This window comes from Blennius ocellaris, assembly GCF_963422515.1.
Source record: "Blennius ocellaris genome assembly, chromosome: 20".
In the NCBI taxonomy this organism is placed as follows: Eukaryota; Metazoa; Chordata; class Actinopteri; order Blenniiformes; family Blenniidae; genus Blennius; species Blennius ocellaris.
In genome coordinates this window covers 12,357,021-12,384,981 of record NC_137669.1, presented here as the reverse complement: position 1 = coordinate 12,384,981, position 27,961 = coordinate 12,357,021, and the positions used below count along the sequence as shown (strand labels likewise).

The 27,961-nt window shown below is 41.2% G+C and overlaps 1 protein-coding gene across 6 annotated transcripts in view; it reads right to left on the bottom strand.

Moving 5' to 3' along the window:
- The window catches only part of trps1 (trichorhinophalangeal syndrome I), a 122,578-nt gene that overhangs the window by 33,499 nt on the left and 61,118 nt on the right, over positions 1-27,961 (bottom strand). For all 6 annotated transcript variants that reach the window (XM_080515992.1, XM_080515990.1, XM_080515995.1 and 3 more), the window contains exon 9: positions 23,003-23,807. In XM_080515992.1, the coding sequence (XP_080372118.1) occupies positions 23,003-23,807 (805 nt within the window). The remainder of the gene's footprint in view (positions 1-23,002; positions 23,808-27,961) is intronic.

The following is a 27,961-nucleotide window of genomic DNA, read 5'->3' as shown; positions in this document are numbered from 1 at the left end:
AATAAAGATGTTGCTGAAGACCGCACTTGGCTTTTTACAGCCACAATAAAGTTTTGGCTAAACACATATTTTCACTTGTTGCTCAGCACTGTTCACATGATAACATTCAGGAGTTGTGCTGTTTTTATTAATACCAGCTGTAGGGTTCACCAGTTTTTGGCAGTAACTGATTATCTGTCCGGTACGATTTTGAAATCTGATATCATCTCATGTCAGTGTTGACAGCCGTGAGCTGTGGCTGCACGGGTGCGAACTCCTTGAAGCATTAACACTTCCTTCATGGACTGATGACAAAAACTGCCGGTCCCACAACTAGAAAAGTAACCCGATTAAAAAGACAAAGAGAAATCATTAAATGAACTTCGCATTGATATCGGATATTTTCTTTTAACCATCAAGCTGCTCTACCTGCTGCCGCCTGCCTACATTTAGAAAATCCTTTAGTCTTTATATACTCCTCATGAATCACTGCAACTCAAACTGGATACATTTACAAAAACAATACATTATATTGTTGTGTTCACACTTATATAACCCTTTTAATGAAGGTCTGTGTATTAAAATGAGCAACAACAAAACTCATGAAAACTCACATTTCCGATGCTGGCATGTAGGAGCTGATTTACAAACACACGCAGTGAGACTTGTGTCGTGTAGATAAATCGCAAAACTCTGGGAGTAGTTTATCTGAATTGCTTAATGTACAGTTTAATGTATCTTGCCTGAAATCATTTGCATTCTTTTTTTAATGGTGTCTGTTTTGAACAGGTTTGAAAATCAGGTGCAAATCGGCTCACTCTTTGGCAGAGATGCTGTTGAGACGCATCTTTTCAGCTGGCCCACCAAAACTTTGAGGCACGGACTTATTATTCCATTGATTCTGTGTTGAAACCCTTCTGAAGTCTTCCACAATGCATTTTCAGTGATTTTCTATCGTACTATGTTTGATGACTTCCTCAATTAACACGTCTGTCTCCTCCATATCACATTTCATTGCGGCTGTGGGTGTCGGGACTCCATCCAATTACATCACTGCAGATGCAAACGAACAAACTTCAAAACTTGTCCAGTAGATTGCTCTCACGGGAACTGCAAGAACCCTCATTTGAGTACTCGTGGTATTATTCTCAGCTGATCACCAGAAAAATGCAGGCACACTGAAAGCACAGTCTCAAAATTAAACACACTTTATTCAAAATCGGGCCCATGGAGAACCAACCGTAAGGAATCAGGCCAGAGTAAATCTATTTCCCCTCAATGTGCTTCTTCCACATTGTCATTATAATCGGTATTTGCTGGCTCCTCTGAAGCAAAATCACAGTACTTGTGACTCGGAAGCCGCACTGTTACAAATCCTTTAATGCTGTATGGAGCATTACTCCATCTCCACTCTCTGACTGAGCAAGTCACACAAAGGACGGTGTTGGTTAAAAATCACTGGCAGTTATCTCAAAGATACCTATCCAGCCGGAAAAAATAAATACCTGGAGCGAAACATTTTGGACACAGATAGACTAAAGAGTGTGTAAATACATATTTCAGCTCAATTACACTGCAGACAACTGATTCCAATGTTTGCTCTTACAGTATGTGAAGTGAGCATCGAGTGTGTGAGAGTGTGTGTACTGGCTTTCCATCAGCTCGGAGTGAAGCGTTAGGACGAAGACAGGAAACACGCACGCACGCACGCACGCACGCACGCACGCACACACACACACACACACACACACACACACACACACACACACACACACACACACACACACACACACACACACACACACACACACACACACACACACACACACACACACACACACACACACACACACACACACACACTAAGCAACAACGTTATGACAATAACTCAGAATTTTACAGCCCACTGTAGCTGCACATCTGGATAACATCAGGACGCACGCACACACACAGTAAAAAAGTAGTAAGCGAGATGATGTCGGGGAATAGAGATGGCCTGAATAAAAACAGAGATGCACATATTGCCAAGATGAGGGCAAAAATTTCTCAAGCCTCCTTTCAGTTTATCCCTCTTTCTATTTGTTTCTTTCACTCTTTTTTTCCGCCTGTTCACGTTGTCTTTCCTCTAATCCTATACGACAAAGACACTCAACAAATCTGCTCATTGGCAGATGGAAAACTGCCTGTTTCAACTGAGACAGAGACAGAGACAGAGACAGAGAGAGACAGAGAGACAGAGAGAGAGAGAGAGAGAGACAGAGAGACAGAGAGACAGAGAGAGACAGAGAGACAGAGAGAGAGAGAGAGAGAGAGAGAGAGAGAGAGAGAGCGAGAGAGAGAGAGAGAGAGAGAGAGAGAGAGAGAGAGAGAGAGAGATTGAGTGTTAAACACTAGTTGAAGTGATTTATGAGGTTGGACTCTGTGCTGGAACATATGTAGACACTCGTTGTCTTAGCTTCGTTCTTTCTCTAGCGTGCACACACACACACACACACACACACACACACACACACACACACACACACACACACACACACACACACACACACACACACACACACACACACACACACACACACACACACACACACACACACACACACACACACACACACACACACACACACACACACACACACACACACACACGCATGCATATCGATCCAGATAGATACACACAAACCTGTCACACACCTTCACTGCACAAAAAGCCTCAGTTAAAGAAATCATTCAATCTCAATAAAATATCCACATGATTATAATAAGTAAAATCAACCAAGATAAAACAACATCTCACAGCCTGGATTTTCAAATATCACCCTGAACATGTGATGGACCAAACTCATCAGATGAATTTGATTGCATTAAAGTCAATCATAACTTCAATTAAATCAAACAACCGCACTGACGTTACCTCCAATATGAAGTTTATATATGATCCAATTCAGTACTTTTACAGGAAGTAGTTTTTAGATAGATGCAAACACTATCATCATGTGTCGAGCACACATGCTCTAAATGCTTCCACTTCTTCTGTCACACACAATAAGTGGGTTAAGACAGAAATCGCACTTTAAACAACAGTATAAAAAAACCTTTTAAAATTGTGCTTTTCATCCATCGTATACAAAAATTGAATGGCGCATTCTGAATCAGACTCGTCTTTCAAAGGAGTTGTTGTATCTGTTTACACATTCCAGGATTTTTATGTAAAGTAGGTTTTTGACTTCCAGCGCCTCCTCAATAAAGTTGACTGTGAAAGAGGAAGTGAGGTGGATAATTCCTCATATCATCAGTTGTCATATCTGTTAAATTATTGCTGGTTTACTAAATCAAATTTTATAATACTGTGTCTTCAAATCTTTCCTTTTCATCTTTATTTTATTGTTCAAAACAGGGTTTATGACAGGCCAGGAAAGAAACACACACCCTCATCCTGCCTCTCCTCAATCCACTTAGTTTTTAACTGCAAGTCAAAAACATTGACCCGAACCATCAGTTACATAAACTTCCTCACCCCTACTAATGCATTAGGTCTCCTATAATATCCATAATCATGGATTACTTATATAATCTAAGTTCTGTATCAATGGTTTTGTGAATTTGAAAAGCCAGAAAACATTTTTTGGGAATTACAGCTCGAACAGACAATTTTTCTGTCACTCATCAAACCACACTGGCAGAAAGAAAGAGTTTTTTTTGTTTTCTTTTTCTTTTTCCAAGGTTGCACTGTGAGGTGCAATAACATCCAAGAGTCTTTTCACTCAACATCTGTTCAAAATAAATGCGACCACAGGAGAGGTAGCACTGCGGTAAGTATTTCTGTGTGTTACGGTGACCCACAATGATCACTGGAGCAGAAACAATTATTCCATTAATCTGCAATACAGTCAAACTGGTGACGACTATTCGTCACAGATGTTTAATTCACCAAATGATTAATCAAAAGAAGAATCAGCACATGAATCGATGATGCTGCATGAAATGATTCTACGTAACATTAAAAACTGGGTGTCACCTTGGGTTTTCTTATTTAGTGGGAAAAAAAATAAACATAACTCTCTGCTGCAAAACTAATGTTCAAAATAAGTACGTAATAATGTCTTGTTATGCTTATGAAAGCTTTAAGGACAAAAAGCAGGCCATGTGAATAACTATTGCAAGAAAACAGAAAAAAAAAAAAAAGATGTCCAGGGGCAATATTGTAAAGGCTTAAAAAAAAAAGAAAAAAAGAAAGAAAACTGTAATTATTGGCCTTATTACAGAAACAGAAAGATATTGACAGAAGGGAAATGGAAGCAGAAAAAAAAGAGGAAGGGGAAGTGGACAAAAAGAGTGAAGCAAGTGGAAAGTAATGAGGGATAACTGATGCATATCTCACAAAGTTAAATAAAAGGAGAGAGAACAAACGGAAGAAGAGAGAGAGCAAGAGAGAGAGAGAGAGAGAGATAGATATTGTTCAGTACTTCGCTGATGGGTACGAATGAGTTGATTCGGTAATGTGACTCTCTTTCCCTGCCTATCAGTCGCTCTCCCCGGCTCCCATAGTAATCATTCGAACCTGATTGCTCTGATCCCTCCATTCTATTTGTCATTAAATACAAGGCGCACACACACGTACAAACACACATTACCACGCATGGACACACATACACACCAGGAGACAGAAACAAATGCCATTTAATCAAATTGTATAAATAAATAAAAGGTTTTTATTTCCCATAAGTCCATCTGGTCCCCTGCTTCTCATCACATGCACAGCCTTCATCTGCTGGTCAATAATGCTCACACACACACACTGGTGTACACACACCCACGGACACACACTCTAAATCAAAGGCACGGATGACCACACACATTGGCCGGTGAATCTAAATGTAGATGAGTTCAGTCTGCCAGAACGACTGGCGGCAAGAAGAAACCTTTATCAAGCAAATCTATTTGTTTTCTGCTATTTCACTCACAGTGGTCGACCATCCCATCAATCGGTTTAGCAAAATGTTATCGACGTATATTCCTGCACTTAAATTTCAGAGCGCTCTGCAGTTTAGTTAAAAGTGAGACGACAGTCCCGATCCTGTGCTTCAGTAATGTTGCGCTGTCAAACAGCTGAGAAGAAAAGAATTAAAAAAAAAAAAAAAAAAAAAGGAGAAACGAAATGGCCTCCACATAAACAAAACCCAGGGGGACGAGAAATAAAATTAAAAAAAAACCTTCATGCTTTCACTTGCTGATTCTTTGATGAATTATAGCTTTCAAGCAAGTAGCGGTCTCTGTTATTTCTTTCTTTCCTTCTTTATTTAATGCTGTTAGGAACAGAATGGGATAATTTGAAGTCTGATGCAACGCAGATCGCTGTGAAAAATATGTGCGTGTGCTGAAGTCACCTGTATTTTTACTTTTCGACTAGACTAAACCTGTGGTGGTGGTTAACCAAAAGCAGACATTGTGTCGGGACTCCTGTTCTTTTTCAGATCTTTTCCACAGTTACAGTTTAGATTAGACTTAATGCCCCTTTCACTGTAATGTTTTGGCGAGTAAGGATCTACAGGGACTTAACGGAGTCAGTTTAATTCACAGATCCCCTACCATTTGAGGGAAAACTGATCTGATTACAGGTTTAAAGGTGATAATCAGTATTGCAAGCAGCAGCGAACAGAGAGTACAAGAAAGTACTCTTTTTCTTTTGCCAGCTCTAGGAATTCACATTCGTCCTAGTAAAAAAAAAAAAGTGAGAGAGAGAAAAAGTTAGGATTCTGAGTTTCTCCAAAAAGTTATCATTCCCCTGAGTAAGTTAATGCAGTTAAAAACACATTTTTTTTATATCCAGCTTTATGGCAAACTTTTATGGAGCTAATCAAAAGAGAAGCACACACTATGCTTAATATTAATACTGATTGCTAGTTCATCTGTGGAATTACTTTTGGGCGAAAATAATGGATCCCTCTGAAAGACATGTATTAATGAGCCTTCACTCTCTGTAACTTCTATCATGCATTTTACTGCACAGAGGAGTCAATGTCACCTACGATTAAAAAGGAGTTGGAAAAAGTAGCGCGTCTGGATTATTATTTTTTTTTTGGTGAGGGGGACAATCCACAGCCTGAATATTAGTGTATTTGACAGTCAAAGAAATGAAGGAATATGATTTGAACATTGAGGGAAAGAAAAACTAGTCAATCACTGCCTCCCAAACACACATCTGTACACACACACACAGCCCCCCCACCCCCCCCTCTCCGTTCCCCTCCACCTTCGACTCTGAATGAATCGTTCCTTGTCTCTGAACTGATGGAGCGATAAAGTTGGTTTAAACAGCCGTAGACACACCGGCACACACTGTCGAGGCAGAAACATGTGTTTTACATCAAGAGCTCCCAGCTATACAAGAGCTAATGTTACCGTCCGTATGCAGACGTGCCTGCGTGTGTGTGTGTGTGTGTGTGTGTGTGTGTGTGTGTGTGTGTGTGTGTGTGTGTGTGTGTGTGTGTGTGTGTGTGTGTGTGTGTGTGTGTGTGTATCAGAACAGGGGTGCAACATGTCTTTGCAATCTCCTATCAGCTTTTAATCTCCCTTTAGCAGAGGAGTGGGGGGGGGGGGCACTAAGTGAGAGAAAGTGATAACCACTCAGTGAAATTGGGGGGGGGGGGGTCACAAAGTTATCCCGTATCTCTCCATCCTCCCATTATTCATTTTGTTTTGCAGGGCTCCTTTGCTTTTTTCCTGCCTTAGGGGGGCAAAGCAGGAGTAAGCAAGAAGAAGTTGTGTACTTCGGCCTGTGTGTGTGTGTGTGTGTGTGTGTGTGTGTGTGTGTGTGTGTGTGTGTGTGTGTGTGTGTGTGTGTGTGTGTGTGTGTGTGTGTGTGTGTGTGTGCGTGTGCAAGTGTGATTTAACTCGTATTGTCTGAATACTGTGGGAGTTGACAATTCTCATTTTGGCTTCTTAGGTTACTTAGGAGGCCTGTGTTGCAAGCAAAGCAATGTCAACATTCATTCCTCACTTAGTGCCGCTTGCAGGGGGACTCAACAGTTATTATTTAGCTTGGAATGGTTGACTTGCTGAGTTTGTTTAGGCCTTTCGCAGCACCGTCGTCCAATTTGCAAATCTGTAGCCTCTGCGATGGTCATGTTTGTTTAATAGCTGTCTTGAAGAGTTGTCTATCTGGGGAAAGGCGCTCGCGATCACAAACACTGAAGCCTTGATTTTAATAACTTCTTCGCAGCTCATAAATTCACTGCGTTACTGTAATCACATCACATTTGACTGTAACACAGTGATGTGATGTGTTTGCATAGGCATTTGTATTTTTTTATGTTGTGTTTTTACAGGATTAGTAACAAGGGCATAAAAATGGTAAGGGTGGTCTTCATTTGAACAAATTCAATCAAACATTTTGTCATAACAAGAAACCTTTAGTATTCCATAGTTTTGCACCAATATCAACATCGACGTCTGGTATAGAGTGTGTGTTTGTACTCATGGGAACTCATATATTCCACAGACGACGACGCTCCATCAACTGACATCAACTCCTCATCGGTGGAGAGAAGCGAAGTCTGCCGTCCAAGTGAAACAGCAGCAACACAAGTAAAGCTGACTTCCAAATATGCACCACGCTAAAGCTGACCAGCAATCCTAAAAGAAAACAATGCCAGCAGTGTGGTTATGTCATGTTTAAGAATGATCTGAAGTACGTTCAAGTGTCAGTAATAAGCATTTGTTACAGTCAGTAAAGTTAGAGCATCAAAAGTACACAAAATATGTGAGAAGAAGTTTGACGAATTGTAATTTCATAATTAAGGACTCAAAAGTGCTTGGTTTTGGCATGTACTCAAATATTTAGATACACACATACACGCATACTGTGCATCCTTTGTATTAAATTGTGAGAAATGTTCACAAAAACACATTTGACATACCTCAGTATTAAGTCCGACTGTGATATTGTTTGATTGTTTGACAAATAAAAGTGATGAAATATTTCCATGCTACGTTACATCGTGACGTGTTTCTCTCCATATCAACGTATAAGTTAATTTGCCCATCACTTTCTTTTTTTTCCCAGGGAGTCAATCCCAGCACCATATATAGTCAATATATAGTCGACTAACAGAGAGCTCAAGACACGTGGTATAATAATAACATGAAAAACAATCACAGATTAAAGAGGTGCTATTATCAAACCTCCTCATAAAGTACCTTGAACAAAGGTCCATAATACTCATTTGCAGTTGTTTAACATTTAACACCAGTGAACACGTTTTTTATTGCCAACTCAACCAAAATCATCTCTTGTTCTTTTTTAAATGAACCATCAGGACAAGCTTGTCAAATGTTTGAGACATTAAACTAACAAAATGTCCCAAGGGAGAAAAGGTGTAACATACATCTCATACATTGCAACACCAAAGAGTTTACAAAAGATTAAAAACAGTCGAATAAAAGCGAATCACTGGGAGTTTTCGAGCATTTTAACTCAAAACGAGATCACTGCTTATTGCTCGGACGAGTAAATGTGATTTGCACCACATTACTGAGCTGGTACAGTATAGGTTTCAACTTAAATGTAATAGGTGCAAAGTGCTGCTGGGAGTAAGCTGCTAATGTTTATAGATTGGGAGTAAATAGAACTCGTCTGTAGTTCTGGGGCTCCTTGTGTATTACAAGAATTGAATGAAGTACATGAGAGCAGTGTGTTCTCTAATTGTGTTAAGAAATAGATGAAAAAGTACTCTGAATTTGTAATATGATATTTGCTGCTGCTAAACATGAATCCAGGATATTTGGCAATATTTCACTGAATAGATAAATCATTTTCTCCCCTTTTGGTGATTAGCACTCTCCGAGGGTCCAGGTTTGATGCATTTCCCTGCATGTTCTCAACTGTACATGCATTACCCCCCCCCCCCCCCCCCCCCCCCCCCCACCCCCCAGTTGTTCTGGTGGAAATCGACCTGGGATCATCTTCAGTGCATGAAGCCAGATAAAGCAAATTTAGTATGGACATAGTGTAAAGTGTAATGTCATAGTGTGCATGTTTCCAAAATAAAACTGTATTAATGAAGTCTAACATATATACAAATATATTTTAGTGGAGAAGCAGGCATGTGATGAACTTAACAATCAGGCCAAATGAGCAAACACAATCAATTTGATTGTTTCCATTGTTTAATTCAATTTATTTGCCTGACACTATATTTGAACACAAATCAGTCACAGGGGCATTCCTCAGTCCTTGAAATGTTCACACAATGCGATGCACTGCAGACTGAAACCCTGCATTATTCATTATTACTTTCACAGATCTAATAGTTATAACACAGAAATATCAGTGAAGTACACCTTGAAATATTTCAAGGTGAGCTGTCCAAAACTGCAGAAATTCAGCCAACTGATCATAGTCACTTTATGAACAAAGAAACAGAGACATAATCTCTGACTCAAATGTCGCGGCACAAAATGAGTTGACAGGATGCCAGCTGTAACACGTCTTGTAACTTGTATATGTAACTCGAAGAGATTGAAATCATTTCAGTTTTAAGTCTCTCGTTCTAATGTTTTAGAAGTGTTACACTGGTTGTGTTTTCCTCCGATTACACGCAACATAAGCTAAATATTTACATAAGCTTCAAATCTTATTGAATGTTCGTTGTCAGTCACGACCAGTCACATGGACAAAGACTGATGAGATCAGCCGCGGTCGAGTGGGTCCATTCGACTTGTAAATGAGCCGACACCACAAAAATAACTTCAAATATCATGTAGCGTTAAGGTCAGAGCAGGAAAACTCCTCCACAAGATTTCAACATTATGCATCACAACATTATTCAGCTTTGGAAGCTCTGGGGGCAGATGTGATTTACTGCTTACTGTTGCTTACTGCAGAAACACTGATTCTGAACACTGGCCAAGTCTGTGCGTCTGTGTGTGTGTGTGTGTGTGTGTGTGTGTGTGTGTGTGTGTGTGTGTGTGTGTGTGTGTGTGTGTGTGTGTGTGTGTGTGTGTGTGTGTGTGTGTGTGTGTGTGTGTGTGTGTGTGTGTGTGTGTGTGTGTGTGTGTGTGTGTGTGTGTGTGTGTGTGTGTGTGTGTGTGCGCACTTTCAGACCTTATTAGGTTGTACTTGTGGTGATGCTTAACCCCACTCAGAGTTTGGCAGCTGCTCCCCTTTCTCTCTGTGTCTGCCTTTATTTCTCTCCTTTCCCTTCCCTGTCTCCCCTGTACTCTTCTTATCTTTCTCATCTGTCCCAGCTCTTTCCTTCTCTCTCTCTCGGACTCCTTCTCGTCTCTCCTTTGGTGCACTCTCTCTTTTTCCTCTCTTCCTACGTCGACCGCTCACTTGGTGGTCCTGAGGTAATGTCCTGCTTGTTTCCTGGTTAATCTGCAAATAGTAGGCTTAAAATAATGGTGATCTTTTACATATGTTTGCAATGTGTGTGAGAATGCACATGCATGCATCACGAATGCAAGCTTTGAGGACTGATCCAAGCAATATACCGAAATTAAATACTATATTTAAGTTCTGGGATCATGTGAATGTTGGAAACAAGAAAGGGCAAAGAAAGGCTAAATTAACCTAACAAGGAGTAATCAAGCTATAAGCTTGGATGAAATTAAACATGTGTACAAGTCATATTGGACTGAAATTTTGGCTTTTAAATTGTGATAAATGGTTAAAAGAGGCAGTCTCAGTAACAATATAAGTAAACACTATAGAGACGACCGGGACAGCTGCTTTAATACTAACATTTAACATCCCTGTGGTAAAGCTGTGCATAAAAGTCAATAAAATGGGTTAAAAAAAAAACCCACTGCTATAAAAACATTTAGACTAATATGTCACACTGCACACAGCCAGGAAGAAATCCCAACATGAAGTCTCAAAAGGTGTCCAAGTTTAAACTTGTAATTTGGACCTCCAGGGGACAGGCCTTTTACAACTTCTGCTTCTTGTCACTTAAAAAAACTAGAAACTCGCAGTTGGAAGGATACCTGGAACACATCATTACTTAACAATTAACTCGGGGAGTAGATGTTTTACGAAAATAATCCAAGTAGAATTATCCTTCCAGATAATAAGTATGTTTTCAAAGGTTAGAAAAAAAGCCAAAAAAAAGTCATGGACTTCACTGTTCCATATCTGTGTTTCTGTCATCGCTGCAAGTCTATTGCTGTGAGGGAGGAACTTGTTCCTAATCAGGAGGCTGTGTGAGATCAAAAGAATAACATGGATCCACTTTCACAGAGGAATTTTGCCTCTAAAATAGGTTTGATTATATCGGGTGACCCAAACCCAAAAAATACAAGAATAAATGTTGGATTTCAAGAGGATCCTGTCAAACTTGGTTTCAGGATCAGAAAAAAATATATATTCTGGTAAAGCTAGAAAGAGAAGAGTGTTTAAACTGTGTTGATGCACTGTGAACAGACAGACCAAGTCCAGTTTTTAATTTTTCCTATAATAAGCAACTTAAACAAACTGCGGCTCAGACCAGACGCCACATGGTTAACGTTTGCGTCCTGTGAAATCTGATTTTATAAGCGCAATGTTGTCCTGAGATATTTCTGCAGCAACAATCTTGAAGAGAACTTTGGGAAAACAAAAAAGGAAAACACACTCAAGGACATGCGAGCACACGGCTAATTAAGAGTGACACTGGGACAAACACAAATGGGGGCATGTGTGCACGCACCCATTGTTCTGCTGCACCTGGTCTGTTCGGGAACAGGATAGATGGGACTCGGGGACCTGACTGTGTGAATGCTTGTGTCAATGAGTGTGAGTACACGCATTCACTTGTGCGTCTGCACAACTTCAGAAGCCAAACATCTGCAACAATGACGCACCTTCAAGTAACACGCACGCACGCACGCACACACAATTATTAAATGGATGTCTAAAAGCATATACAGACCAGTGTCTGTTTCTGTTCGTTCCCCTGTGACGTAAAATTTCCTTTATTCTCAGTTTTAGCGTTACTATAATCAAAACACACAAACAAAAAAACTGTATTCACAGTTAAAGTTCAAAGTACAACATTTTTCAAAATCACTAAAAAGAAAAAAAGAAAAATGGAGAGTACTCTATAGGAATAACAATGTTACTTTCTTGGACCTGTTTGAATTGAATTGAAAAGCAAATATTGTGTCAAATCATTGTAAGGTTTTTAGGTGAAGTACGGAATTATTGGGCAATAAGCACTTAACTGGAAGCGTTGTGCTTCTGCTAACCATCACGGTGCTCTGCACAAACCTGATTTGGACCTGGCATGGTTTGTTTGTGTGAAGCAGAGGTGTGGGAGTAATAAGTCCCATGACCCAGGAAGGAAAGCAATTAATGAGATGAATATTTAAAGCACATCACATAAAATACCAAAAAAATGTACAAAGCCGTATTTACTGAATGTTGGAACGTTATATTGTGAAATCAAATCTACACATCAGAAAAAGCTGCAAAAGGAACTACACATGAAATGTATTTATTTATATTAATTTTTCTGTTTAACAGAAACAAACAAATCAATCTTTGACCTTGCCGTCTCAAGGTCATTCATGGCCTGCATGTTTAGGCTTTAATCTGAAAACAGACAATGCATCATTATTAAAGGAAAGTACAAGTTGATAAAAGATTAAAAATGACACTCAAGAGGCTTTAAGCTATGGCTGGGTTTTTTTTTCTGTTTTTTTTTTTTTAAACTTCACATCTGCACTGCATGTGTGAGGAGAATTGTGAACGCTGCTGTTGATACTCACACTAAAGTCCTACTGGTGTCAAATAAACTCATATTATGAAGTAGTTTGGAGCCATAAATTTGAAGGGGTTATTTTCACAATACATGCCAAGTTATCCATCTCAAAGGTCTGAGCTGTAAAATATGTATTACTCCGTTCAAATTCACAATGAGTTACAGTTTCTCATGAAAAGGTAAAATGTCAGCATCTGATATTTTGTCTGTGTTCTACTGTGAACTAAATTCATGAATGTGGGAGGAGAATTTCAAACCAATCGCTGCAATATGTTTTCTTTGAATTTATTTTCCACATTCTCCTAACCTTATACAAAGAATGCACACACACACACGCACACACACACACACACACACACACACACACACACACACACACACACACACACACACACACACACACACACACACACACACACACACACACACACACACACACACACACACACACACACACACACACACACACACACACACACACACACACACACACACACACACACACACACACACACACACACACACTCTGGGGGTAAAGTCGTCCCGAACAGTTGTGCTGTTTCGGGCTCCTGTTGTGTTGTACAGCCAGACAGACAGGGAGAGAGGGAGAGAGAAAGAGAAGGAGAACAAAAGAGAAATGGTCTTAAGGGAAATTGAGTGTACAAGATGCATCATGCCAGTGGAGCAGAATTCATAAACACGCTCGCACAGAGACACGCACGCGCACACATGCACTATCGGAGAATTCCTAATGAGTGAAGACCTCACAGGGGACGCAGAAGGGGGAGGCAGGGGGAGGAAAGGGAGGAGCGAAGGGTGAGATGGAGAGACAGTCAGCAATAAAAGGAGAAAAAGTGATGCATCCTTGTCTCGCTCTCACCCCTTATCAAGTATGCATGGCACTGCCAGTGTGTGTGTGTGTGTGTGTGTGTGTGTGTGTATGATAAGTTTGAGGGTGGATGAGGGTTTCCACTGAGAGGGGTTTAAAGTGAAAATCTCCACTCCGCATTCCAGTCAGACACATAGAAGTACACACACACACTTATATATATGCACACACAGACACATATATATGCATGCACACAGTGATGGCACTGTTGGCTGCACGCGTTTGTGCCCAGGGCAATCTTGCTACCTTGCCAAGAGGGCCTTGGGCCGCCAAGGTTGCCATGGTTGTGCATTCTCCCAAACACACACGCACACACACACACACACACACACACACACACACACACACACACACACACACACACACACACACACACACACACACACACACACACACACACACACACACACACACACACACACACACACACACACACACACACACACACACACACACACACACACACACACACACACACACACAAAGTAGGGTGTGGATGTCCTTAATTGAAGTGGATTAAAGTGTCAAGATTACTGTTTGAGCCTTTCTGTTCGTGCGCGTGTGCAGTATATTTTATGGAGTGTGCGTGAAACGGAACAATGCACCTTCCGATTATTTTCTACATCGACTTTTCGGTGTTTTGTATTGGCGGAGGTGTGGTGCTGTCATGATGACTCAAATATCTTGCACTCAAAAGTCTGCCAAGATGCATTCAACCTTTCAGTGTGCGTCAGGACATAATCGACTGACGTCAAGAATGAAAACATGGGTGGCAAACGCCTCTTATCACTCATTGTTTTATCATTGTGGCTTTGGCAGGAAGTCCACGCAGCACCACCTCGAACAGGCAACAACTTTTGAACTTGTATCCACATTCAGAGTTTTGAATGGAACTTTCCCTCATTCCACTTTGAGAGCTTGGAGACACATCGTTCCCCTGAAACACATCTGAGGCACAGGAGCTCTCCACAGCAATGAAAAAAAATAAAAATACTGAAAGTAATATGTTATGATAAAAAGATGTATACTGCTCCTCGGTGTTTCTGCAAAGCGAAACATTTCTTTCATGATTTAGGGGGGAAAAAAACACCTAGAAAAGTCATTTGTACTTATTTATCATTGCACTTTCAACCGTTTACTGGAAGCAGTTTTACTCTAACTATTTACCGTAATTTTCCCCTGCTTCTCTTTTTCTCGTGTTTGTCAAATTACATCAGTCACCATTACCGAGGCAAAAAGCCTGGTTGTGTGAAAGAATGTCACATTAAAAGAAGAGGAAAAGGAGAGGCGAGCCAAAAGAGCTGGGAGACAGACAAAGGGGAAAAGGAGCAGGGTTTTCAAATTAACTATTGGTCAGGGGTCAGATGGACATTTAATCTAACCAATCAGCTTCCTAATTACACAAGCGCTGCCAGATCGGTGTACCCTATGCATTTCGGCGTGTGTGTGTGTGTGCATATATATGTGTGTGTAGCTGGCCCGTGTTGCGTGTAGAGGTCTTGTTGTAGCAAAATGAACATCTGGCCCCAATATTGGTTCCATGTGTGAACACACGCGCTTATGTATGTCTACATGGACGCATGTCCATGCATGCACCCGTGTGTACGACGCACATGCACGCGCGCACACATACACACACACGCACATACGCACACGCATACACCCTGTGGTGAATTGCTCCTGCATTACACAGTAACAGAGAGAAAGAGAGGGACCAACAAAGAGAAACATACAAGAACTGAGGGATTGGTTGCAAGCCCTGGCAGAAAAACACTCAAATATAAAAAGAATACACACATGCCTACACACACATGCTTCCAGTAGTGTGTGTGCGTAAGCTGATTGTAACAGTAATTGATGTAAACGTCTAAATTACAGCTAGGAGCTAAAATAACCAGTGTTTTACCGTTGCCCTGACAACATGATGAAAAACACGTGGTTGGTTCTCCGGTTGGGGAAGGTGGAACATGTGTGTCATGGGCGCCGGGCTGAACCAATGAGAATGCAGTGTGTGTGTAAACGACATGTGTCTGAACAAATGAAAAACTCATCACAGTGAGAAGATATGTGAGCAGACGGCACGTTAGCCCCAAGTCAAACTCGTTATATCACATTACACGACTTTATGGGATATAAACTACCGCGGAAAAATAAAGATGGTGGTGGTCTTCCAACAGTAGATCGTTCTACGTCAACATTTCTGTGTCATCACCGTGTGATGAAAGCCAACCGAAGACATTCATCAGCTACCCTTCACCGGTGCCAGATAAAGACAGATACAGAAAAGTTTCGAGAAAGAATTTCTATACGCCATTGATTCCAGAGGATATAATACCTCATCGTGCTGCCTACTGCTAACGGGAAGGTCTACCACCCAGCAGCAGCCCTGGAGCAAACACCAATTCAAGGTCTTGCTCAAGGACCCTTCAGCATGCTTTTCTCAAGTGTATGTGAAAGAGCCTAAAGTTTCTGGTTGAGGGACATTTGACAAATCGCTGCACCGTACCGCTGCCACAAAGCAACCGAAAGACGAACCATAGCACCAAATCCAGGAACTTTAAAGTCAGTTTAGTCGACTTGTCTATGACTGATGACTGACTGACAATTTTGGAAGTGGTGTGATGCAGCAAAAGGAAAAAAAAAAACTTGCTCTTCCCAAGAATTTTGAGAAGCAAACATGATTTGATTTTTCCAACCAAAGTCGGAACAAGATAACTCAAGAGAACACTCGAATAATGGATTACCATCCCAACATGAGCCGAGACAGAGTCATGCAAATACGCCGATTTCTAATTTGTATGAGCCAAAAATGCCAAGCTGTCACCTTCTGACAGCATGTCAGCTGCAATGTGTGTATGTGTGTGGCGCGCGTGCACATGTGGGTGTGTGTATGTGTGTGTGTGTGTGTGTGTGTGTGGAACGCCCAAAATGGATCTAAATGTGGTCGAAATGTTGTAATTTGTTTTTCAAGCGAGACGTAATATTCCTACCAGACAATAAGACTGCTGTGGACTGTCACACAGCGTAAAGCCACACACGGGTCACGACTGTGAAACACACACACAGAGACACACTCAAATGAGCTTATCACCAAGGTTTTCCGCAGACAGACACACAAACACACACAGGTCAAAATCACGGCAAACAGGTTGTCTGATTGTTTCCGTTACATTAAACATGGTCTGGACTTTATACACTGTGCACATTACTACCGCACACACAGCACACACACACACATTCGAAAAAATTTTTTTCACTCTTTCCAGCATGGCTGTGTTTATTTGAGTCTGTATCCTGATGGGAACTGTGACTGCTGCACAAACAAACTGAACAGCCCAGAACAGACAACTTGGTCTGGATATGCCTTGGTGTGTGAGTGCGTGTTTGAAAGAAAGAGTGAGACACTGGTTGAATATCAGCATGTCTTCCTTATTCCGATGCAGACGCACACCGGCACACACACGCACAAACTGCAAATAGGTAGAATAAAGGAAGCTCTCTTCCCCTTCTCCACGAGGGACAGCGTGTAGGACGGTGAAAGTCTGGAGCAGAAGTGCCCTCATCTACAAGCTGGATTTTAGAAGGACGTCTCCAGGAAATGTAACTTTGACTTCTCAACTACATGCCCGTACTGATGTTTAATGATTGGTGACCCAGCCGATAGTTAGCGAAGAAGCAGTCAGAGACATTTGCAGTTTACTTGCTCAGAAGTGATTGTCTGTAACACAAATGAAAATCTTACATCAGCAAAGGGAGGAAGCAGGTATCCAGTCCCATCCAGCAGGAGTTATACTTGAAACATCGCTCTGCATGTACTTTTACTATGATACAACTCTCCATGTAGACACGAACAATTGTCAGGACACTACTGGATTGCAGACGCAATATTAGGTTGTTTTTTGTTTTTGTTTGTTACACTGAAAGTATGAGCCTATAAAAATGTCTTGATTGTCAACGACTGATTCTGTGTATTTATGTGGCACATTTACAGGCGTCATCTGTGACAATGTTGGCTAGCACTGCTGCTTCACTGTCTACATGTTCCCTCTGTGCTCACGTATGTATTCCTCAGCTTCTTCACACAACCAACAAAACACGATTGATCGGTTAATTGACTGTAGGTGTGAATATGGAAGGTGGTGACTCTGTTTCTGTCTGTGTTAACTCTATTGTGACGTGACATCTGTCCTGGATGAACTTTGCAAGATTTCCTGTTCTTGCTTCTTCCTCTTCATTTTAATTAAAGGACACCTTTTCTAGATTCTTGGGCACAAACAAAAAAAAAACTAACAGTAAAACACAACAAGACATTAATGTTTACTTGTATTTGTTTTGTAACATTATAAAACAAAAGAAGACAAATATTAACATAAATCATTAATGTTTTAGTTCTTTGTCTTAGAGCGCTAGACAAACATTACGTTGCGGACATGCACACACACACACTTTTACATAAGCTCCATAATTTCCTGTAGAGGAGATAAAGTGATGTTACATTAGCAGCACAGAAATAAGTCAAATTCATGCTTACACACACACACACACACACACACACACACACACACACACACACACACACACACACACACACACACACACACACACACACACACACACACACACACACACACACACACACACACACACACACACACACACACACACACACACACACAGCTGTATTTCCATAAAGGTCTCATTAAGTTCTATTTCCCTTCTTTCTTTGTGTGTGAGTGTGAGTGTGAGTGTGTGTGTGTGTGTGTGTGTGTGTGTGTGTGTGTGTGTGTGTGTGTGTGTGTGTGTGTGTGTGTGTGTGTGTGTGTGTGTGTGTGCGTGCGCGTGTGTGTGTGCGTGTGTGTGTGCGTGTGTGTGTGCGGGTGTGTCCTTTAAACATAATTAGCTCTGTCGGGCAGAAATGTAAACGAGAGAAAGTTTAATGAAACTCTTCTCTGATCTGCTGAAAACACACATTTCCGTTTATCTCTGAGTTTGTCTCTCTTTTCTCTGTTGGTCTCTGGAATTGCATGGAATTGAACGTCACGCATGGGACTTTTAAAAGCCCAGAGCTCCATGTTTCTGTGCTGCCATATGACCACATAGGATGAACACAATTACATTGTGTTTGTAAAGTCAAACCCACGATGTCTCCCTCTCCCTGTTTTGCGTCTATTTATCTACTCCGATGTCCTTGAGGTAAAATTCCCTTTGAAAACTCAATCTGGGATTTATTAACTCATCTAAATTTCTTGGGTAGCTACACATATGTTCGAGTATTTCTACATGCCTTCACATATGTTTGGCTCATAGGCGGGCCTTCCTCAGCTCTACTTAACTCGAAAAACCACCATTAGTCAAAGTCTGTCCCATTCCATTTATAAACTGCAACGTCCACCAAGCTTTTTGCTTTAATTTCATTGCGAAAACCTCATGTGCTTTCCATCCTTGTCGCATAAAGTCAGTCAAAAAGCCAGAAATGAAAATCTCAGGATGACAAACTGTCTTCAATGTAATAAATCACAGTGAAAACAAAGCCAATCGTCAGGCAACGTCTCAACACTGAGCAGCATTTATACATCAGGCCTTCAAAGGTATATATTCTCTCCTCGACATCAAGCAAAAAGCCTCACATCACAGAATATCAAGAACGCAGCTTGAGTGTGTGTGTGTGTGTGTGTGTGTGTGTGTGTGTGTGTGTGTGTGTGTGTGTGTGTGTGAGGTGTGTATCGATCCCAGTGTATCAGGTGAGTTGTCCTTTGAGGAAAAGAAGGGAAATGAAAGAAAAAGAATTGAGCAAAAAAGGGGAGAGACAAATCGATGCAGCGGGGAATAGAAGAACCAAGGGAGGACGAGGGAAACATATACAAGTACAGAGGCTCACACACACATGCACACGCTCCCACACAGAAATATCACATTAGCTGTTTGTTTCTACTTTTGTCTCTTTTTAATCTCTCACTTCCTCTCTACTAATTCACTCCGCACATCATACTGCTGTCCCCTCCCCCCAACTAGACTCCCTTTCCAACCCTCATCATCACGCTCCTTCGTCATTTCTCAATTACCATTTCTAAAGAGTCGATTGGTATCTTTGGACGGTGGCGCCGTCAACCAAATCAGGCTCTGCCCTGTTGCGTCTAAGGCTGCATTTAAAGGGACCTAAAAGTTGGATCAAGTGACACGACATATATGTGTGAACTGTGTGAGCGTGTGCATGCACTAAGATCCTTCAGATGATCCGTTGCATTAGTGCCCCTCCCGCACCCTGCCCAGCAATGAGTCAACTTCAGCATATGCACGTGTGTGTGTGTGTGTGTGTGTGTGTGTGTGTGTGTGTGTGTGTGTGTGTGTGTGTGTGTGTGTGTGTGTGTGTGTGTGTGTGTGTGTGTGTGTGTGTGTGTGTGTGTGTGTGTGTGTGTGTGTGTGTGTGTATGGCAGTGCATGCCATGGGAACTGAGAATAAACAATGTTTTGTGAGAGCAGTGACAGAGTTAAAGGTCATACCTCACAAAGCTATTTAAGTACAGATGCATGTTCAGCACCTCGTCTTGTAAATCATCTGTTCTCACCTTTTGTTCTACTCGGCCTTTAGAGAATCTCCGCAGCTCCTAAAACTAATTTACCATAACTTTGTGACACTCTGATATACAACACAGACATTAATATCACACGGGTGGAAGTCAGATGATGGAGACTGCAGATGGGAGAAACACTTTAAAAATCAATTATGAAATGATTGCAGGATTTAAAAAAAAAATTTTTTAGTTGATGTATTTTAATATCAATAAAGAAAGTGGCAGAATAGGACTAACATGTGACCTATGAGCCTATTACCAAAAAAAAAAAAAAAAATCTATTGGTTTTACAATGATTATTGAATTATTGTAATTTTATGCTCATTTCAACTTGGAATCAATTGAAGTGAATATTATGTTTCTCTCAAAGTAGGACATATCAAATGCATGCATGTTTATTAAATTAATGCAGACACTCTTAGTCTTTTTCATTAATTGTACTGCTATAATTCTCATAAAATCCTTGTGGTAGAGGTGCTCGGTCATAATTTGGTCCTCCGATAATAGTGATGGCCGCAAAAAATGTCACTGTCAATATCAAAGTTCCCCATCTTGAAAAGACAGAAACAGAGATTCAAATCATACCACCACACTTTGATTTTTCCAGCTTTGATGCTACATAAAAGAAGAAGCCTTCTGTACGGTTCAGTAATGTGGCTCTGAAATAATATCTGATAAAAGAAAAAAAAAAATCAATATTTCTGAGTTTCTGCATCACTATATTATGTCTGGAAGAGAAGAAAAAAAAATATATATAAATCCAATTAAAGTTGATTATATCTCAGGTTTAGTTTCTAAATTGTGTGCATTCAAGTGGGAGTGCCTGGTTCTCTCAGATAATGCGTCTAACTATGTGGCGGGTGAACAAAAAAAAAAAAAACTGTTCTCCAGAGTCATACTAGTTTTCTGTATCATGCACTGTTGAAACAGTGTTGTTCTGCTCATATTGCTCGGATTCACATTTAATGAGGAAAATACAAGACTTTCAATCAAATTCAGGCAAAAGAGTGTCTTCGATGCATGCTAATGATTTCACAGAATATGCCAATGGCAAAATGTCAGATATTACATTATATATCATATTTTTTAGATCAGACTACAAATCATATTGGTGTCACATACATGGTTAACCTCACTGAAACAGAGCTTGAACCGCAGAATGTTTGTCCCAACACCAAGAACTATTCTTTAGTAATATTTGCAAATATTATTCCGAAGGATGAATGCTGGATTGGCTCCAGCGCCATGCGACTCTGCACAGGAATAAACTGTATAGAAATGGACGGATAGATGGATTCGCACTGAAGCGTATTTGATAACTTCATTTATCTATAGCAGATCTACAGCAAATTCTTTCCTAAAAACAAAATCCTGCTGAGAAAAGGTATCCCCCTGACCCTCATGCTTTTCTCGAAGCTCTCTGCAGCCCTGCAGACGAGGCCCGTCTGCTCCACACTTTGACTACCAGTGATATGACAAACTTCTATCGACCTGGAAGCTGGGGTTTAATATAACATAGCATAAAAGCTGGAAACGGTTACCCCGACCCTGTCCAAACAGAATAAATATAACATCTCCCTCAAAATCTCTAATCAACATGACATAACACCATGACATCAACATAAATTTAAAGAAAGCGCAAGGATTTTATGATCCCATATTGGTTCTTAAAAAAAAAAGTGAGAAAACTGTCTGTTAAAGGGTTAATCTTTTTTTTTTTACGGCTCACTCAGTGACTCTCCCTATCTTCTTCTCTTTATCTCACTCTCCCTCCCTGTTTCTCTCACGCATGCAATCTTTCTCTTCTCTCTTTCAGTCCCGGATTCCCGCCCTCTCTCAGACGCACGCGGCCCCACCCACGATAATGAGTAAACCTCTTGTTGCCCCACCCTGCCCGGCCTGCCAAGTTACTGCCAACACCTCACATGCACGCACATGCACACACGCAACAGGCCAAACCACAAGTTGTACAAAGAAGCCATAGACTCCACTCACACACACTGATATGTGCATACACACACTGGGAACACCACTCTCACACTCAATACTGCCACTTACATACACCCATGTCAGTGCCCTGACAGCCAAGTGCGCGCGCACACACTCACACACTCTGTTGAGTCTATTCTGATCTAATGTGATCATGGCCAATGAGCTCTGTGGCGCTGAGGAACCACAATCTGTCCCTGCCAGTCCATGACATCACTGCGAAGTGAAAGGCATTGTGGTCCGCGAAGTCGGGTGAGGAAACTAACTGACAGGAGGTAACCATGGGGACTGTCCGTTTGTCTGCACGTAGCCATAGCAACTAGTGAGTTTTAAAGTGTTTTGCGTTAAAAACTCAATTTAAAAAAAAAAAAAAAAAAAAGAGGAGAGAATACAGCTTTTGGGAAATTATGTCATGGAACCACAGGCACAGGGACGAATGCGAAAACAGATATGAATGTGAGAACATGTGCGAATACTCACACACACGTTTTTAGCGAGCTTACGCCGTACTTTACGTCAACCATCAGAACGCTACTATACAATAAGTGACTGTAAGGGCTCGCTGTGTGAGATCGAACCCTCACATCTGATTCAAAAAATAGATCACTTGAAGATGAAAGAGTGCTAAAAGAAGCCCTCTGACAATGAATACTCTTAGCAGGTGGGAGTGTGCTACAGAGAATCACTACAAAGGCCTTCATTCAGTTTGAATAAAGTGGAATCGGGGTGTAAATGAGGCAAAGAAATAGAATTACATGCTGAAATGACATGAATATGAAATTCAAGTAGAAACCACAGAGGAAGAGCTGCAGCAACGTGTTCCTCCTTACCCTGAGTAGAGACTGGGACTCCTCCTTTGTGGATCCTCCTTTCCCCTCCTGTCCTCCTCCTCCACTCCCTCCTCCACCACCTGGTCCTCCTGCTGTGTACTGCTGGGCTGGCATGTGACTCTGCTTTTCTCCTGCCCCTCCACCTGCGCCAGCTCCTCCTGATCTCCCACCTCCGTACAGCTTGGCGTCTCCCAAAAATGACTTGGTATCTCCCAAAAAAGCCTTGGTGTCTCCCAGGTAGACCATGCTAGGTGAGGCCACACCTCTTTTCTGCTGCGAGGCCTCATGGTTGGCTGAAACAAAAGAAAGTGACAGGGGGGAGGGGAAGAGAGAGGGGCTGCCACTTCCTGCCCCTCTATCAGGTCCCATTCGCTCCTTGGGCACCCAGAGCAAACCATGGGCCTGCTCACCTCCTCTCTCCCCGAGTCCTCTGGTCTCACCCAGCACCCAGCCCTTCTCCCTCTCCCTCTCCCTCTCCTTCTCCTCACCCCCTTCGCTTTTCACCACCCCGCAGGACTCTTCTCTGCCGCCCTCGGCAAGCCGCCCCTCGGGTGGCGCGAGGGAGTACAGAAGGCGAATGTCCCCCTTGCTCTCCTCTTTAATAGCTAAGGTAGAGGGAGCTGAGCAACCATTGGCCGAGAGCGTCAGCGACGGCGTGAGTGAGGTGGGCAGGGAGGTCGACGTGAAGGAGCCTAACGAGGGAGACAAGTCGTGGCAGTGGGCCGAGTTAAAATGGTCAAGGAGGGCGGATGAGTCGGGAGCTGTGAAGTCACAGCGTCGACAACGGCAGCATGCGTGGACACGCCTGCAGAAAAAACAAAAAAAACAAAACATAGTGGTGACCGACATGTCAAGAAAATGTTTTTTTTTAAATAAACTCAATAAACAACAAGTGTCATTGACAAGACCCTCAGTCGAGACGAGACCTGTACTGATACCATATTTGACCATTGTGCAACAGTAGCCTTGTATTTTTTCTGACTTATGATGTCTCTACAGTAATTCTGCCTTGAGTCTCTAATGAAATAATCTTACATTTTCCAACTGACAATATGGAGCACTACTCAAATATGAACACAAATCAAGTTTTTGGGTTGGTTGAAGCAAATAAAAAACATTAAAAAAAAAAAAAATCAATCTTGCCATTAATGGGTTTTGTCAACGTGACTCCCAAGGAGGTCAGAACATTAACACTGATGAGACTGAGCAGGCAACTAAAGATTTAAATAACTAGTTTGGTTTTTCTTAAAGACTTAAGTCAGTTCATTTTTCAATCATTCAATTTGAGGAGTAAAAAGTATTCGGTCTGATAGCTTGACATGTCTTGGGGGGGAAAAAAAAGAATCTTTTCATTGCTCAGTTTGAAGAACATCCACCCGCTGTACTAGCGAAATCTAAAGTGCATTAAAGTGCCTGATTTCCTCCAACCACTCAGGTAGAGTTTCACCAAGCCTGTGGCCAAAACGTGACTCAGTGTCCCACTAAATCACAATGAATTACTTAAAAATGGTGAGAAACATAAAGAGGCTGAATGACAAGAACTGCATCGTCCATCGCAGACCACGTTTATTTCCTGTTGGGGGACCATATATCATGTACACAACGACGGGCCTTTTTCCTTCCTGGCTCGGAGAGCAGTTTTCATGCTTCTTGTGCGGGCCAACCGGAGAAATCAGTCAATCATCTCTCACAAGACCGTGGACTGCTGTTTACACTGACCACTGGTGGGCCAACTACAGGCGGCCAAAGTATATTCACATTAAGCAAATAAAGAGGAATGAACCAACATCTGTCACAATCACGATATAATGTTCTGTTATTGCTTTTTGGGATTCAGTGATTGTGCTGAGGAGCAGGAAAATAAAAGACGTTACACATGTTTTTCCAATCGCTAACAGCACGTGTCAAGACCCCGACTGTGGCAGCCGAGTCAGGTGCAACTTCAAACCCAAATCTGAGTCGCTCTCTTGTAGAAATCAGTTGTCACGAAAGCTTTAATTTGCTCAGCACTGGCTGCGGTGTTCATTTGGGTTTTTCACCAGCAGGCTCCTATTGCTTCAACACGCCAATGAGTCCTTCACCACAGCATGATATTAACATGCAATAAAAAAATAAATAAAAAAAATCAAAGTGTCATTTTTGTTCTCATCTTGCAGCTCTTATCCTCTTGTTTCTGCTTTCATCCCCACCACAGGAATTCTTCAAGCGGGGCAAAAAAAAACTAAAACATTAAGACTTGCAAATAAAAGCGATGACATGCTCACACAAAAGAAACACAGACACAAACAATAAAAAAAAAACTCACAGAAAAGTAACCCCAACAAGTGAAGTGTGTGCACATATCCATCTAAGATGTATAAGTCTATGTGTGCATATAAGTACTTTGTACATCAGCCTTAAATATCTCCAGATGCTCAGAAAGACACAGCGGCCTCTGTTTGTCATCACCAGGCACACACACACTCGGAATGGATATACTCGCCAGCTTGTCCCCCTGCCTCTTTATTTACTCTATCACTATTTCTCTCTCTCTCTCACACACACACATCATACATGTAGTTTATATCATTCATTCTGCACATGTTGTGATCCAATCCACCTTTAGCCTGAATGCTAACAAGGGCAGTGTCCATTTCAGTACTTAGTCAAGAACTTAGATTTTCCAAAAGAAAAGAAAAGAAAAAAAACATTTCAATAAAGTTTTGAAAGTAAACTTTTTTTGAGGGCGTAAACATATTAAAACAGTGTGTTGAAGTGTACAGTTTTGTGTGCGTTTTGGGCAAAATAACAAATACACCAAATACAGTTGGAAAGTATTCCAAAAGCTTTTAAGATAGTATCAATCAACTTAATTCCGACTTTGCCACAGCGGACAGTTTTCCACACGTTTGATTGAAGACAAGTGTCACATCGGATTCCCTTCCTGGTTCAACCTCTCGGTGGGATTTAACCCAGACTTTCCTTTCACAAGCTTCTTCGCCACCACTGCCCCAAGACCAGCTTAATGTCATCAATAACCACAATATTGAATGCTTTGTTTGTTATCTTAGTGCAAAGAATACAAATGAAGATGTTAAGAATTCAACATTCAGCCATTTTTAACAATGTTTCTTGGTGTTCATCACAGTGAACTGTTAAAATACCACCGCTCTTTTAATTTGTTACCACTATAAATACAACAAATGACTTTACTCTCAAAGTTTAGTTTGTAATTTAAACACTTGGTAAGGTCATCCTGAAATCCAGGCTGAACCATCTGGCCGGCCGGTTTTGGCAGCAGGCTGTACATTTGACGCCCCTGCCCTAGATAAATCAACTGAACAATATTGCTCGATAAACTCCTTCCATACGCTCAATAATGTTTAACACTGAATCATGTGAAGTCAAGAAATTGCAGTGCAGTGCTAAACAGTGTTTCTGGTTTAAATCCCCCTCGCAGATTTGTTTGTGCTCCGCATTCTTGAAAAGCACACACTGAATTTGTTAATAAAGCCCCCTACAGCTTCACATTTGGTCCCATCCTCAAACGTGAGCTGCAAATGAGCAACTGGCCCTGAAACAAAAGCCAATTCTTTGTTAAGTGAGAAACACGAAATCTACACACAATCCCAGAAAAAAGGTGGGAATATGTCGTTTGTGATCAATTTGCATATATTAACACATATCTGTGCAATGAAAGCAAATACCTCGACTAAAAGGAGGTTTAGCAGCCATTGTCATTTATCACGAGTCTGAAAATTCAACAACCGGGGATGAGTTTTGTCTGCTCTGAAAGTTACTCAAAGGTTGATCTCAGCTGGTACTTTTTTTCTCATTACACAGTGTCTTTCATTCAGGGCACCTTATAATTACATTCAGCATTTTGTTTTCTGAAACTTGCTGCTGGAATCCTTTTAGGTTTGGGGGTGATTTAAGTGGGAGTGCGAAACTTTCTGGCTTTATTTCACTTTTATTTGATTTGAGCTCCGAGATTCAGGGCTTAGATTTTGTTAAAGACGTGAGTGGACTGTTAAATCCCCCCCCTCCAAACTCTGCTTTGTCACCCTGTCTCCCTCTTCTCTCCACTCCTCTCTCTCTGCCTCTGTCTTTTATTCTGCTTTTCACTCGCATTTTTTTCATCTGACTTTTTTTTCTTCCCCCTCTTCCTTTCTGACTTGTGCCCCAACACCAGCTATTGTCCTTTCATTGTCCCTCATCTATTTGGGCCTGCAAATGAATCAAAGTTTAAAAACTTTTAAAGGACTAATTTGGAGCAGCAATCATGTTAAGATGGTAAGACAGAGTGAGATTCTTTGTATGTGTGTGACGAAAAGTCCTCTCTCTCTCTCTCTCTCTCTCTCCCTGATCAGAAATATAGCTCAATACTTCAATGATCAAAACCATTTCACATAACTTTCTTCAGTTTTATGTAGCTTGTTTTTTTTAATGTTTTTGTTCGCTCAACTTTTCCACCAGTCCTCTCTCTGTCCTTTTTTCCCAGCCTGACTCACAGTAGCTTTCTTTGTCATTTTCTGACTCTGTCATTACAACTCCAGCATGTGCATGTTTTGGTCTCCATCTATGAAAACAACAAATTGACTGTGGTGTCCAGTCTGGCCATCTTGGATTTGTAGAGGCCTGTGAAGCAGCTTATGTAACCGCTTATTGCATCTGCTCCCTATAAATAACACCGATCTCATTTTTAAAAAAAAAAGAAAAAAAGAAACATAAAAACTCAGTTCGCCCACGATAAAACATTACAAATGATGTCTTGGCCAATTGCACATACACATTTCACGAGAGAATACCCAGTTTTACTTTCAGGGCTCATATAGAAAAGAAAATGGCTCCAAATAATCACTACTTTGTAGATTTGTGGTAATCTTTAGGGAAAGCTCCTTGAGAATGCAGTTTAGACTTATTTCTTGTGGGTAAATTCTTTGGAGCTTTCTAGTTCAGATATACATTCAGCGCAGTCAA